This window comes from Pyrus communis, chromosome 11 (assembly GCF_041283825.1).
Source record: "Pyrus communis isolate YQ-2024b chromosome 11, ASM4128382v1, whole genome shotgun sequence".
Taxonomy (NCBI): Eukaryota; Viridiplantae; Streptophyta; class Magnoliopsida; order Rosales; family Rosaceae; genus Pyrus; species Pyrus communis.
In genome coordinates this window covers 22,655,572-22,670,959 of record NC_142575.1, presented here as the reverse complement: position 1 = coordinate 22,670,959, position 15,388 = coordinate 22,655,572, and the positions used below count along the sequence as shown (strand labels likewise).

Below are 15,388 nucleotides of genomic sequence, written 5' to 3'. Positions count from 1 at the left end.
GATTTGCAATGCATCATGCATATGCCTTCATATGAAAATCATGGCGGTGGCTTTCTCAGCTTCGCCAACTAGAACATCAATCTCAACTTCTATGGTAGCTCTAAGGCTCTTAGCGGTAAGGTGGAGTTTCACATCTTGGACCCACTCAAGATAGTTTCTCTTGGAGACTTCCAAAGTGGTAAAATCGAGCTTATTCAAATTCGACATGTTGTTGTCACAAAAGAGAACTATATTGTGGTTAGTGCAATGGAGACAAAATTATCCATCCGTACATAAGGAGTAGAACATTTGGGTTCAAATAGACATGTTTTGGTTTAAATTATCCATCCATACCAAACCCTTAACTTTGGATTCGAATTTTATGAACTTCAGGTTCATAAGTTTCTACAAGCAAACACAATATATACATTAAAATATTCAACATATAAATGCATAGGTCTTTAGGGCCTACCGTAATAATTTAAATCGATAATTTGTCGTTGCTGGGACGCAGGCCAACAAGTAAGAAACATGCAAAAAAATAAGCCCAATTAACTAGGGGTGGGTTGAAAAAACCAAAAACTGAAAAAAATTGGACCAAAAATCGAAACGAGGTTGAAAAAACGTAATTGAAAAAAAAAACCGAACCGAATCTAGTTAGGTCGATTTTGGTTTCTGGGGTTCGAAAACCTCACCTCACGTCACCTCTTCAAAATGACGTCGTATTGTAATTTTTTAATTAATTAATAAACCTATTCTAAACGGGCATCGTTCTACACTTCTACTTCGATTGGGATGGGCAACGGTTATGGTGGGCGGGTAACCGCGGTTATTTACCCATAACCGTTTATGTCCATACCTGTATAACCGTTTACTTGTTCGGTAATTGCATAAACGGTTATACCCATACCCATAACTGTTTATAAACGTTAACCATACCCATAATCGTGTACCCATTTAACTATAACTGTTTACCCATTTAATCATAACCATTTACCCGTTTACCCGTTTTTTGAACCCGTTTATCCTTTTTTTACCCATTTACCCCTTTTTTCACTCGTCTACATGGTTTTTTTTTTTTTTTTTTAACAACTTGAAAATTACAAAAGAACAATTTGTTATAATTTTCGTTTTCTAGCAATTAAACACCGTTACAAGTACATTTTAGCATGCATTTTCTTATTTTAATTATTTAAGTCCTCATACAATTCCAATAATTGAAATAATAGTTTACGAATAATATTTTTCTACTATACCTAGGCAAGTCTTTAATTATAATCCATATGATTACAAAGTAAAGTTTTTAAAAACAAAAAGTAGTCATTATCTTGAATACTAGATGATTCAAAGCTCCAAAATATTCTGAAACTAAATACTTTCGAACACTAATGCTTTCAGAAGAGGTTAATTAATTATGTCGCTTTGTGCTTAGGTGTAATGTGTCCCTTAATTTATGTGACTTTATGGAGCAACTGCATGGGAATTATGTATACTAATATCAAAACGGGATCTGCTTGCACGATGTGGTCGCGTCATGGGTACATAATCTTCTTGCTGTGATTTTGTTATCGGTCAAACTTTATGTTGTAATTTAAAAATATTGAATCGCATAAGTGTTCACACGCAAAAGTATTAATCCTTTATTAAATTAAGGAGCTTTTAGATCCAAGTTCAAAAACGTAGAGTGTTTTTATAAGTGAGTCCAGTTATCTAATTATATGTTTTTATTTCTTTTATACTCATTTTATATTTTCTAAAAATATTAAAAATCAATTAAAATCTTCTAATATTATGCATTTCCCAACTCCAAAAAAATATATTTAATATCTTATATGACACACCCCGACCCAGAAAGTCCACTTGGACCCTGAATCGAGCTGTGCTGGCCGACACCTGGAAGGTGACGAAGCCATAAAATGTGATAGTGTATAAAAAGTGAATGAATTTGAATCTAAAAGTGTCTAAATACCAGAGTGCGCTACGAGTGGGAGCGAACCCATTTCACACGCGATGTCAGAGCATAAGTAAGGTACAGTAGTGTGGGTAAGAATCATACCCTAAAAAATATCCATCAATACTAAGATTCGCCACAGATTCTTGTCGATACAAACTCAGCAGTTAAAACCTGGAGGGCACCAAACAGAAGGTGTGAGTAAGCAATAAAACCAAGCTTCCCAAAGTTACTACCTCTCAAAAAGTAATGCCCCTAAATGTAAAACCCGTATCGTTTTCCATAAGACAGTACAACATATACATATATCCAAACCATACTCAGAAATGACCAAAACCACGGTTTGCCATCAACTCCACCATACATTAATAAGTAGGCCAAATGAACTAAATCAATACAAAGTGATATATCAGTCAGAGTCATCTAAAATGACTTGTACATCTTATCCATATCTCATCAATCATGGTTAGCATATAAGTCGGAGTCACCTATAGTGACCTGTACGACTTATCCATATCTCATCAATCATGGCTAGCATATAAGTCGGAGTCACCTATAGTGACCTGTACGACTTATCCATATCTCATCAATCATGGCCAGCATATAAGTCGGAGTCACCTATAGTGACCTGTACGACTTATCCATATCTCATCAATCCTGGCTAGCCAATAGCTCAATAAGTATACCTGCACACGAGTCAGAACCACCTATAGTGATCTGTACGACAGGACTGGGTGTAAATAAATACGCTCAAGTGCTACGATCACGTGAAGACTGGGCGAATAATCGCGGGTCACCTACGAGTCGGAACCACCTAAAGTGGTCTGTACGACAGGACTGTGCACCTACCTTGAATCCAAGGTGAGCGTAAGGTGCGAGAGGTGAACATCACGTGAAGGACTGTGCCCTGGCCACGGGCGGGAGCACTAACACCGGGGTGCAGGTTTATGAGCTCTCAATGCATCTCAATATAACATGTGCAACTCATAGCAACCAGTACGACAGTATCGAAGTTGCCTAACTCATAACTGTAGTCATGCTATAACGCAATCGATTCAACTATTATGATAAACTCACCTGAACTTACCTGGGTGTCCTGAGTTCACCCTTGCACTTGAAAGCATTTTCAATAATTATATGCAAGTAATATACATATGGATATATCATGATGCAATCTACTACTTAACCATGTCATAGCATTTTCAATTATAAACAATATGGTGTGAAGTGTACAATCAGTAACGCCCTACTCCCAAACTACTTATTTTTAGGAATAATTATCCATGACAACCCAATTAACTCTAATTTAACTAACTAATTCACAAAACTAAAACTTGCCTTTACAAATTTCCTTCACATTACTCGATTTCCCAAGCAAGGCTTTTGTCTCAAATATTTTATGGCTGCATCTAACATCTCGTTAGACTGCCTACGTACCCTAGACAGAGATCAAGCCATTCGTAGTTCATATAGTACTTCAAGCATTCACATTAAATATGTATGAAAGTAATATGCCTAATCAATTTAAAAGTGTCGATAGAACTCTCAATAATATGTACGATAAAAAGGAAAAGATGCACTCACCTGGAGTCCACGCTATGATTCTCTAGCGCACGCATCGAGGCGTCCTGAATGATTGGTCCCTGTGACCAATTATCAAATCACATCTCAGAACTCTTATCCGTAGAATATGTAATTCACATAAAACACAACCTCAACGACATTCTAAAATAGTTTGATACCCATTGACCACAAGTCAACCGTCGATTAAAGATCGACGGTAGGGTTTACAACCCTGTATAACTTGACCCGGAAGATCCGCATATCAGATTTCCAATCCGCAACTCCCAACGATCCACAATATGTTTCTAGAATAACATATTAAAATTTCATTATGATCCAACGGTCAAATCTCCGCCAATTGCCTAAAACAAGTGGCCGTGAACATTTATTTTACTAACTTACAAATCCAATTCAGGAAGATCCGTAAGTCGGATTCCCGATCCGTAAATTCCTATAATCTTTAAATATTTTGTATTATAATGTATCCAATTTTGGTGACGATCCAACGGTCGGATCATCGATTCACATTTTATCAAGTAACGTATCGTAACGAATTTAGGTTCCAACTATCAACCTACGTCATTCAAATGACAAAACTGAATTCAAGACATTTGACATAGCCTAAAAATAGCATTGGCGGCCCACTGGCCACGCGCCGCCGCGAGTGGCGGTCGGCCGCCCCGACTCGCCGGAAAATTCAACTATTTTCAAAAATTCTCAAACTTCACAGCAATGAAGATCTCAGTGAGTGGAACAACTTTCATACCTGCCACGAAGTCCAAAAGTGGACGGAAGATGGTCAATTTTTCCCACGAAGTCGACGGGTGCCTAAAACCTCCCGACATCGATTCGTCGTCTACGGTGGTCCAACGGGGTCAAGGTTGGTTGGGTTTTGCTCCTGGGATGATGGGCTACAAAGTCCAAGTGGTGGCATCGGCCATTGCTTTGCCGATTTGCCGGAAAATCGAGAAGGGTGGCCGGAGCACCATTGATTTTCGTCAACTTTCGTGGCCTCAAACCGCCTCATACCATGGTTAATCAAGGTGGTTCTTGGGTGAGTTTTGTAGAGGGGAATGAGAGCTTCAAGATGGTGGTGGTGGCATCGAAACAATCCACCGGAGTTGGCTGGAATCGGCCTTGGAAAGTGGGTGGTTGCGAGTGTGAAAAACCCACGGGAAAGTTGGGATTTTTTATTTTTTTATTTATTTATTTATTTTTTTCTTTTATTTCCTTTTTCTGATTGGGCTTTACCTTAAATAACCAATTTCTGATTGGGGATTTAATTTAATCAACACTAAACCTTGAATAACCAATTTCGAACGTCCGTAACTATACCGTTATAATCCGGACTCGCAAACGATTTTCGCCTATGCGTTCACATCCACGAGTATTACGAGAATATGCTAAAAGAATAAGTCATACGTCTCTCTAGACGATGGTTAACAAAAGTCAAAGTCCTTACCTCTAGGGCAATTTCGTAAATTCACGCTTTTTAAATAAAATAAATACGTAAAATTTGGAACGGGTTGTCACATTATAACAAAAAAACTAATATACTAACATAAATTTATCTGCAAAACATTTTACACTAACTCAAGTAACAAATATATGAATGTATATAATACCTATACGTGAGATATGAAACCTAATTAAAAGGTAGAAAAAACATAACATACCTACAAGCAAGACACATTAATCTGTGATAGGTTGATTATAAAAAAATAATCTGTCATATAGGTAGATAAATATAATTAACCTGTGATATAGGTTGATTATAAAAATTAAAAATAAAATCTATAAATGGGGTTTAAAGCAAGAGAAAGAACGAGAAATAATAAAAAGATAAATAAAAAGAAATAAGTAAAGAGATAATTGGAAAAAATTTTGATTTTTATAATAAATTTTATCATTGAACAAATAACTATTGATAATTAAATAATTAAATATAACAAATTGGACTTATTTTAATAAACTGGACTATTCCTACTATCGACTCAAAAAATTGGACTTATATCAAGTTTCCCCTGAAATTAAATGGAGGGAGAGATGAGCGGGTATGGGATGTTTGAGACTCTAAGTTTGGCGGAGAGATTGAAAATTTGGGGTTTTTAATTTTAATTTTATTTTTAATTTTACATATATTAAATTAAATGGGTAAATGGATACCTATTATAACCGCGGGTAATACCCATAACCACCCATTTAAATTTCACGGTTAAACGGTTATACCCATAACCGTTTGTTTGTCTAAACGGTTACCCATAACCGTAACCATGAACTTTAAATGGGCGGGTAACCGTGATTATCCAAGTGTTTTGGCCTCTACCGTGTAACCCTAAGTACTAGTTTGGTACTGAGGTGTTTTTATAAAAAGTGAGTATAAAAAAAAGCGGAGCTCAAAATAATGTTTGGTAAACACTTAAAAACAACTTATTTTCACAATTTTGGATAAAAAAAAAAGAGTTGAAAACGTGAAGCAGCAAAAATGAGTTTATTTTCACAGTACAGCAGAAACAGTTTTTTTGCAAAGCACAACAATACCAAACTAGCCCTAAGTCCCTGACCCTGACCCTATCCGCGTATTCCTCTCTACTCTATCCCATTTTCCTAGTTCGCGTCGCGCATCAACTTCCTCTCTCTCAAATTTTGTCTCTCATTCCAAGAGGCGGCTCACGACCTTCCTCTCTCTCTCGGCCTTCAGTCTCTCAAACTCTGTCTCTCATTCCCAGCGGCGACCAAAAGGTTAGTCTCACACTCTCACTTCTCTGTGTTTATCTCTCTGTCTCTCAAATTCTATTTATCTCTTCAAACTGGTTTTGATTGGACAAATATACCATATGTGTAGTGTGGTCATGAGAATTTGAGATATTTCAATTTTCAATAGATTGTTATTTTAGATTTTTCTGGGAGCGTAAACCCTTTGGCCGTACTGGGTTTTGGTTTTTATAGATTGTAGAGAGAGAGAGAGAGAGAGAGAGAGAGAGAGAGAGAGATAGATAGATAGATTGTCACTGTGAACTGGCCCGTCATGTAGCAACCTTCATGCCAGAGAGATAAACCCGACTCTGAATCATAAATCAATTAGCAATGCAAAATGACAAGCGTTCCAATTAGTCATGCAATACTTTGTTCAGATAATCTAACCAGACAAAAATAACATTCCTATGAATGAGTATGGTGATAATCCAATGATTAAACACTTTTTTCCATGATCAGATATGTTTTTGCAATGAAAGATCCTTGAATATTGCTGTACGAGGAGGATAAGAATGAACAAAGTCTTTTCTTACAAACACTAAAGTGATTATTCAGTTGACTAAACGGTTCTGATTTGGAATTTTAAGTTGGTATTAGACGAATTACTCCTTGAATAACCTCACAAAATTTGGATCATAACCTGCGCAGGAGATCTTTGTGTCTGTTTTTCTCTCTTTTCCTCCCTCTAGTGATTCAGTCCTTCAAGCATCTCTATGAGAGAAATTATTTGTAAAATTTGTGATTGTTGATAGATATATATACACGTAACAATGATATGCATGAAATTTGATTTCTTTTAAGATCATCTCTTTATCTACTATTTTGAAGACTAACGATGTTGTTTGCCATTTTTTGTTGCAGTAATCTGTATAGTTCATTTGATACAGCTAAGCAAGGCAGAGTGACTCTGGATCTCAACTCGTTTGTCTACTGCAGAAGAAGAGAAAAAAAAATTAATAATAAAAAAAAGTTAAACCGGAAAAAACCAAACCGAATACAAATCAAACCGAAGATAAACCGATAAAAGATCGAACCAAATTGGACCAAACAGTGATTTTGGTTTGGTTTTTAATTTTGATAAAAAATCGAACCGAATGAAGCTGAACCCACGCCTACAATTAACAATGCCTAAAAAAATCAGGCGTTGGAATTCGTTGGTGGTCCATCTGCGACCTTGGGTTGCTTCGTCAGACCCAGGAAGAAGCCCAAAGGGCTGTTGTTGCAGGGTGAGCAAGACCAGGCCTAAATTGAGCTCGGTTTGTGGTCCAAGAACACCCCAGCAACACTAGGTGGGAGATCACCCAAAAAACCGGCGACGCCGCTTTAGGTGGCCATGTTCTGGGCCCGGCGTGGGTCATAGAGCCTCGGTTCAACGGTGAACCAGTTTTGGTCGTCAGAGCAAAAATTGCTCTACGTCGGGGAGGGTGGGGGTTTGAGAACTATATGCATTCAAGTGGGAATCCCACATAATTCGACGAAATTCTCGAGGAATTCGAAGTCACGGATAATAACGTGGACTAAAACCATGACTATAGGTCATGTTTTTTCAAAAAATTACAAGATCGTGGGCTCGGCTCAGAGGTGAAGCCACATTGTCATTACAGTGGTCATTTGACCCTTGTGACATTTTAATGATTCTCATTAAAATAGTATATATTATATTATAATTCATTAATGATATGCTATATTCTTATATATTCACCCATGTGGCCCACTAAATAATTTAACCTCTATTTGTCAGTTGACCCAAGTGTCTAATATGATAGAGTTATTTCTTACCTTTTGTCTTCTTTCATTATTTAATATATTATAAAATTTAGAAAATTAGAAAAATTACACAAACTGAAATGATAACCAATCAATTAGCATTAAACTTCAAACTTCTCCTCCATCAACAAAAAACTTTTAACTTCTCCAATTCAGAGAATCGACCATCTCCAACTTCGAGACATCAAGCCTTCACCAGTTCATCTTCAGAATTTTTTCTGAATCAACAAATCAATTAGGTAATTCTTAACTCTTAGTTTACAATTTTCTTCGTGATTTTATTGTATATATATATCAAGAAAGACAATAGGGTAATATATATTGAGAATGATATTTTTGATAATATTGACAATGATGTGATTATGAGAAGATTTTAGTGGTCTGAAAATTCGTGAGTGCAATTGTAATTTTAGTAGAATGTTTTATGAATACCTATTAAGACTAAGGATTGTTATTTTAGTATGAATTTTTCTTATAATATTTTAATCTTATAGTTATTTAAAGTTGACTATCCTGCAAAGTTTTTCAGGCTACGCCACTGGCTTGGCTTTAGGCGAGCCTCGATCTGGTTTAAGGATGATTACAAAAATGGCGTCGTTTTGGTTATTTGATTGAGGGGGCTCCGTTGTGGCTCACAGCTCGCGGCTCAACTGCACAAGCTGCTGGCGACTTAGCAATGCAGTTAGAAACTGCGGCTCTTATATTGATATGTACAAAATATATATATTACAATATATATAGGGTTATTAATCTCAGAAGTAAGAATGCTACACTAATTGCAATTAGAATTTACATTCCTATAAAGTGTTATGGAGAGAATTCTGAATTAATTAATTAATTCTATTCTAACAAGTAGTACCTGATTGAATCCATCTCCGAGTATGTTTTTTAAATTTTCCTGCTTGTCATGATCAGTTATTTATTAACCTGCCCGACTCGTTTGTTTGTAATTTTGGTATTACATTTTGTGTTTATGATTCCTAGATGTTTGGTTTTGGCTTGTCCCCTGTTTTGTGTATTCAACGTTTTTTACTCTCACAAACAAGAAAATACATAAAACGGTGAAAACTCAAAATTTTCATAGCTTGTGCTTTCTGTTTAGTTGTTATTTGTGTTCTATGTTAGACTATTTCTAATGTACCACAAATTTTAGAATCAAAAGTTATATTTGACCTAAATTTTACTCATTCTCTCCAATGAATCGAATATGTTGAATTATATACACGTTTGGCGTTTTTCTCAACTTCCCAACCACTATTTCCTTCACAACTTCTTTTTTTTTGTCGAGAATGAATCCCACATTGATGGGAGAGGGACCTTGCATGTGCTTATTAGTAAGTTGTGTTATTTTTTATATTGCCAATTGATGTTATGGTAGAACCTCAACTTCATGGTATTAAAGCAGGTTGCTCCACTTTTGAAGCCAAACAACCACACGTGCTCTATATGACCTCGTTGTGTTGTTCATGTATTAGACTTAACAATTTGAAACATGTGAATGAGCGTTTTGAGAGTGAATCCTATATTGATGGGAGAAGAGACCTTACATGAACTTATAAATAAGTTGAGCTACTTTCATATTACTTATTGATTTTACGATGTAACCTTAATTTTTTTCAAAATTTGTCCGACTCCGACCACCTACTTTGGCACTGTGCCAAATCAAATCCTTCCTCATTGGACTTAACCTTTGGCTGTTTATTGACGGAGTCAACCCATCTCCTCACCTGACAATACCCGATCCCAAAGCCAAACCAGACACAAACTCTGTCCCGCCTTCTCAAATCTCTAACCCTGATTATGCAACATGGCTTCGCGCAAGATCAACTTATCATCATTAGTTACTTGTCCAGTATAAATCTTCCTCTGACTATCGGCTGCAGAACGTCCAAGAACCTGTGGGAGGTTCTGCACTCTTACTATACTCAGAAGTCCGTCGTTACCGAAGCCAATATCCATTTTCAATTGCAGGATTTGAAATTTACAAGACAACTAGATTTATATGTACAAAAGACAGTACAAGAGTATTAGAATGAATAGATTTTGACTACCATTCAAGTGGATCAGCTCATTTATTTAATTAATTAAACATGTATTACAACATAAAATGATAACATGCATGTGGTATATGTTACATACCATTAGGTGTACGTACATGCACACATATCACTAGTGTATACGATCATATATACCACTAGTGTATACGCACATATTTAAACTACGATTCATAATTGGATTAAAGAAAAGATGCAACATGAGGACTTCCAATACATGAAGTGCATACGAAACGGGTATTACTTTTATATGACTAAAGGCAATCAACTTTTTTTCTCCTTGCTATTTTCCAGTAGGCGGAGGATGATAAGGAATGGGAATCAAGTGCAGGTCTTGTTTCCTTCGGACCGAAACGCCGAAGGCCTCAGTCATGTCCAGGTCTTCACCATGCTTCATTCCATTGGAGAGTTTCCAATCAAAGTGGTACAACAACGACGCAAGTGGGAACTCTACACTGGCAAGACCAAATGACATGCCCGGACACATTCTCCTTCCGGCACCAAATGGAATAAACTCAAAGTTTTTTCCCTTCAAGTCAATGGAGCTGTCAAGGAACCTCTCTGGATAAAAGCTGTCGGGATTCGTCCAATAGTCGGGATCTCTTCCAATTGCCCATGCATTGATAACTACTTTAGTCTTGACGGGTATTTCATATCCACCAATCTTACAACTCTCTCGGCATTCCCTTGGAAGTAACAGAGGAAAAGGAGGGTGCAACCTCAGTGTCTCCTTGATCACTAAGTTCAAAAATATCATCTCTTTAATTCCTGTTTCATCTACCTGCCCTTTTGTGTTGAATACTTCCCTCACCTCAGCCTGTGCCTTCTGCATTATTCTTGGATTTTTTATCATTTCTGATATTGCCCAATTTACAGTTGTAGCTGCTGTCTCTCCCCCGGCACCAAAAGTTTCCTGAAAGTTGATAATTGATACTCTAGTTAGTGAATAATTACATAGGAAAATACTTGCATCCACCCTACGTATGGTAGAACCGTAGGTGGGAATGTTATACCTCTCATGCATCAAAGATCACAAAATTAGTTCCCAAAGAGAAATCTTAATTCATAATACATAAAAGTTACTTAAAGGTCTAATATATTTTTCCCACGAGTTGACAATTGGTTTCACTTAGTATTGGTTTGGAACTGAGGAACTTTTATAAAAAGTAGGTATAAAAAAAAGCTGAGTTCAAAAAGGTGTTTGGTAAACACTTAAAAACAGCTTATTTTCATAGTTTTGGATGAAAAAAAACTGAAAACGTGAAGCAACAAAAATGAGCTTATTCTCACAGTACAACAGAAGCAGTTTTTTTTTCAAAGCATGAAATTGACGGAAAGTGAACTTACCAAGATTATTGCTTTGACGTTGTCAGCTGTTAGGGAAAATTCAAGGCCACTCTCCTCCTCGTGAAATTTTAAAAGAACATCTATCAGGTCTTCCCTTGCTTCAACGTCATGACTTTCGGATGTTGCCATATCTTTTTTATGTTCTTTGATGATGTTTTCCATTATCCTATCAGCTTCTTTATGTAGCCTCTCAAGTTTAGGCCTCATCCCACTTATCAGATGCAGCAAACTGACAGATGGAAAAATATCTGCAACATCAAAGCCTCCTGCCACCTTCATTGCTTGCTTCACAATATCTATGAATTTGTCCTGATCTTTTGATTTTATACCAAAGGCAGCTCGTGATGTGAATCCATATGTGAATGAGTAAATTTGCTCAGTAATATTGATAGGCGTTTCTGCTCTTAATCGAATCAAATTAATGAGATTGAGTACCTCTTCTTCCCTAAGAGATCGAAAAGATTGAACACGTTTCATGCTTAAAAGCTCAAGTGTGCAAATTTTCCGTAGTTGTCTCCAATAATCACCGTATGGTGCAAAGCCAATGTTTGTATCACCGTAAGTGAGAATACTATTAGCAAGAATGTGCGGCCTTGATGCAAAGATAACATCATGGGTTTTCATTACCTCTTTAGCAAACTCTGCTGATGAGACAACTATGGTGGACACTTCTCCGAGCTTCAGGTGCATAAGCGGTCCGTATTTCTTGGCCAAGTCTCTCAGTCCGTGATGGGGTATAGAGCCGACGAGCTGGTGTAAGTTTCCTATAAATGGTAGCTTCCATGGCCCGGGGGGTAAATTTATTTTGGCTCTCTTCCCTATTTTCAGAATCATGATCAGAAAGAGCAAGAAGGTAACCACAAGTTGGAAGGAAGGGAAATGAATCTCCATGAGGAAAATAATTCTGACTTCGGATTATACTGGCTTATTGCTTTTGGTGAAACTGTATTTATTATCCATGTATATAACATGTCTCAATAATCTTCATTTTTTTTTTTTGTTTTACTTTACTTTTTGTTTTGTTATGATGTCAAATTCTCTCAAATGGTTGGTATCTTTTTTTTTTTTTTTTTTCTTTTTCTTTAAGCAATGATATTACCTACACTAAGGGGGTAGAGAAGTGGGCTAAGCCTCACAATGAGCTAACAATAATATGGTTCAAATTCACCCTTGGTGAGAATCAAACGTAAAATCTCTCACTTACAAGTGAAGGCTAAACCTCACAATGGACTAGCAATAATATGGTTCAAATTCACCTTTGGCGAGAATTTAACCTAACATCTCTCACTTACAAGTGAAGAGGAATACCAATTCGCTTTTGGTAAGAATCGAATTTCAAACCTCTCACTTACAAGTGAAAAGGAATACTACTAGACAGTAGTACTAAGTGGTCTCAAATGGTTGTTATCTTGTTCTTATAATTAGTTAGTAATTAACAGACATCTTGCATGTGCTTATAAGAGGTTAGACTATTTTTCATATTGTCAATTGGTTTTATGGTGGAACCTCAACTTTCATTAAGGTATCAGAGTAGATTGGCTCACATGTGAATCATAGTGGCCACACGTGCTCCACATCACCCAATTCATGTTGTCCACATGTTTGGCTTGAAAATTCGTCACACATGAGGGGTGTATGAGGATGTGAAGGTACAAGAGTCTCACATCAGTGAAAGGAGACACCGTGCAAAGCCTTATAAGAGGTTGGACTACTTCTCATATTACCAATTAATTTTATGATAAAACCTCAACTTTCTTCACTATTTATCTGAAAATCTCATTTTTTTTATCAATAACAAATGGTTGGTATAGTTGTTTTCTTTAGTAATACTCCTAGATCAAAATTGAAATTCAGGAAGTAAAATGATCACTTTTAAATTATAAGGACAAAATAAGATTAAAATCGAGTTACAAAGGGTATAGCTAAAAATAAGCCTTAAAGTGATTATAAAAATACTGTAGACTCCAGTTGCTGGACAAAAATGGTTCAGGCGTTTGAATTGTACATTTTGGCTCTAGTTCTGACTTCTAACTTCCGTCCATTTTTGCCGATGCTCAGCAACCTTGGATACTGAAGCGATTATTTTTCTTGGACTTTGTTTGATGTATACACCCATATGACACTGTCCTAGATGATTACAAAAATTGTGTAAAACGTTAGCAGACAAAGAAAACTTCAAGAAATTCACTGGAAGATCTAACGTCGACCCAGTGTTTGGTGGAAAGCTAGCATCTTTGGACGGTCAAGCCTCTGATGCTGTCAAACACGTCTTCACCCCCAAATCATCTAGCATCTGCAAAGGCCAAACTACAGTGGTATTGAGTGGGGAAAACCATTTGTGGTATTTAGCGGGGAATAGCACAATGTAAAGTATGTTATTTTTATGCCTTGAATGATAAAAGAATTCTATTTTTCAAAAAGTGCTAATGAAATAATTCTTAAATGAATATTGAAAACAATACAAATCAACAAGATTAATATTGGAACTATTAATCAAAAATTGACTAATGAAAATCTGGTAGTGGCAATAATTATGCCATTCCAAAATTTTCGTTGTGGTGCTAATGAAAATGCTGGTTTTCTTTAAAAATATATTAATATTACTCTTTGAAAAATAAATAAATAAAATATTAGAGGTTATTTTAGGAATAATGGTGGGTGCAGAAATCATTTTTTTATTTTTAAAATTTTTATGATGGGTGAAATTATAATGTGAGTGTAAAAATAGGACAATGTTGTGGGTCTATTATCACTAAAAAAAATTGCGCTATTCATGTTGCCTAGGGAATGGGGCTCAATTTTGATTTAATTGCAGGGCTGCCATTGGGTTCTTTTTGCAGGCCGTTTGTCACATAGAAAACATGGATTCGGCCCAAATGAGCCATGTCTTGGGCTAGGTTGGATGGATTGAGTCGGAATGGATCTTTCGCCCCCTAAATCAGCCTGTAATAATAAGAAAACAGATATTAATATTTAATTAATATTTATACTATTTATAAATGTAAGAATAATAACAATTATATAAACTTAAATGAAGCTGCTCAGTAGTCTCATTGTTGAACATAAACGTCTTTGAACATGTCAATCTCCTAGAACTTAGAACCCTCCTGAACCCACAAAAAAAAAAAAAGTTGGTAATCCTAATAGAAATTAATATTTATTAGAATTTAAAATTAATATACCTTGACCTTACGTCACTACTCCAACCTAATCGGTGTAGAAGTTTCTTTTCAGGCATGTTGATCTTGTTTGCCTTAGCTCTCTTTAGCTCTCTTCTGTAACACAAAATGTACTTATTAGTGCGTCTATTTGAAAGAAAGTATTAAAAGATTTTAAAAAATTACTAAACATTTAATAAATTATTATTAAAATATTGTTAATATATTTACCAAATACTTCGGCTCCTGAAATTGCTTGCCCAACCACTCCTAATCCTCCAAGCACCCCACCAACTCCTCAGGGCAAACCCTCTTTGAGAGTGGTCTTTGAATCATCATATTGCTCATAATGTTTTTGAAGGTCATTCTTCCACTGTTTGTATTGGGCTATCCAGCTTGTCATCCATGTTCTCAATATCATGGTTTGCCTACAAATATGAAAGTTTTTTATTATTTTTATTTTTTATTTTTTAATTTGGCTACAAAGTCCATCCCACTTCAGCATTGTTATCATAGGAGGTGACTTTTAGGAGAATTTATTGATAAACAAGAAAAATACAATATGTCAAGGGGGACATGAGGCTAAACCCTAACCATTAAGGAATTCATAAAAACAAGTCAAAATCTCTTTCAACAAAACCTATAACAAGGAAACTTATAGAGGTTATGAGAATAAGTAGCTACAACACAAGCACGACATGAATCCCACCAAAGAACATCAGGGTGATAACACCATAAGTGGCCAAACAATCAGCAACTTGATTACCTTCCCTAAAAATATGAGAAATTTGAACTTGCATGGAGGATAGTAA

The 15,388-nt window shown here is 36.0% G+C and overlaps 1 protein-coding gene and 1 long non-coding RNA gene across 2 annotated transcripts; both read right to left on the bottom strand.

The window, feature by feature from the left end:
- Positions 1 to 1,901: 1,901 nt before the first annotated feature.
- On the bottom strand, positions 1,902 to 4,303 carry LOC148693102 (uncharacterized). The gene is made up of 3 exons (XR_015953613.1): positions 4,260 to 4,303; positions 3,515 to 3,573; positions 1,902 to 2,104 (listed from the first exon to the last, which is right to left on the bottom strand). It is a non-coding gene; the product is annotated as an uncharacterized LOC148693102 (long non-coding RNA).
- A 5,755-nt stretch (positions 4,304 to 10,058) lies between these two features.
- LOC137741455 (premnaspirodiene oxygenase-like) lies at positions 10,059 to 12,340 on the bottom strand. The gene is made up of 2 exons (XM_068481162.2): positions 11,419 to 12,340; positions 10,059 to 10,984 (listed from the first exon to the last, which is right to left on the bottom strand). Exons 1-2 carry the CDS (start codon positions 12,307 to 12,309, stop codon positions 10,355 to 10,357), a joined length of 1,521 nt encoding a protein of 506 aa, XP_068337263.1. The 5' UTR covers positions 12,310 to 12,340; the 3' UTR covers positions 10,059 to 10,354.
- Positions 12,341 to 15,388: the final 3,048 nt, after the last annotated feature.

What these genes read in the sequence shown, in the direction of transcription:
- LOC137741455 (XM_068481162.2), bottom strand. Translation starts at nt 12,309, where the DNA reads ATGGAGATTCATTTCCCTTCCTTCCAACTTGTGGTTACCTTCTTGCTC. An exon ending in ACGTCAAAGCAATAATCTTG is followed by an intron (nt 10,985 to 11,418) that starts GTAAGTTCACTT and finishes ATCAACTTTCAG; the next exon opens with GAAACTTTTGGTGCCGGGGG.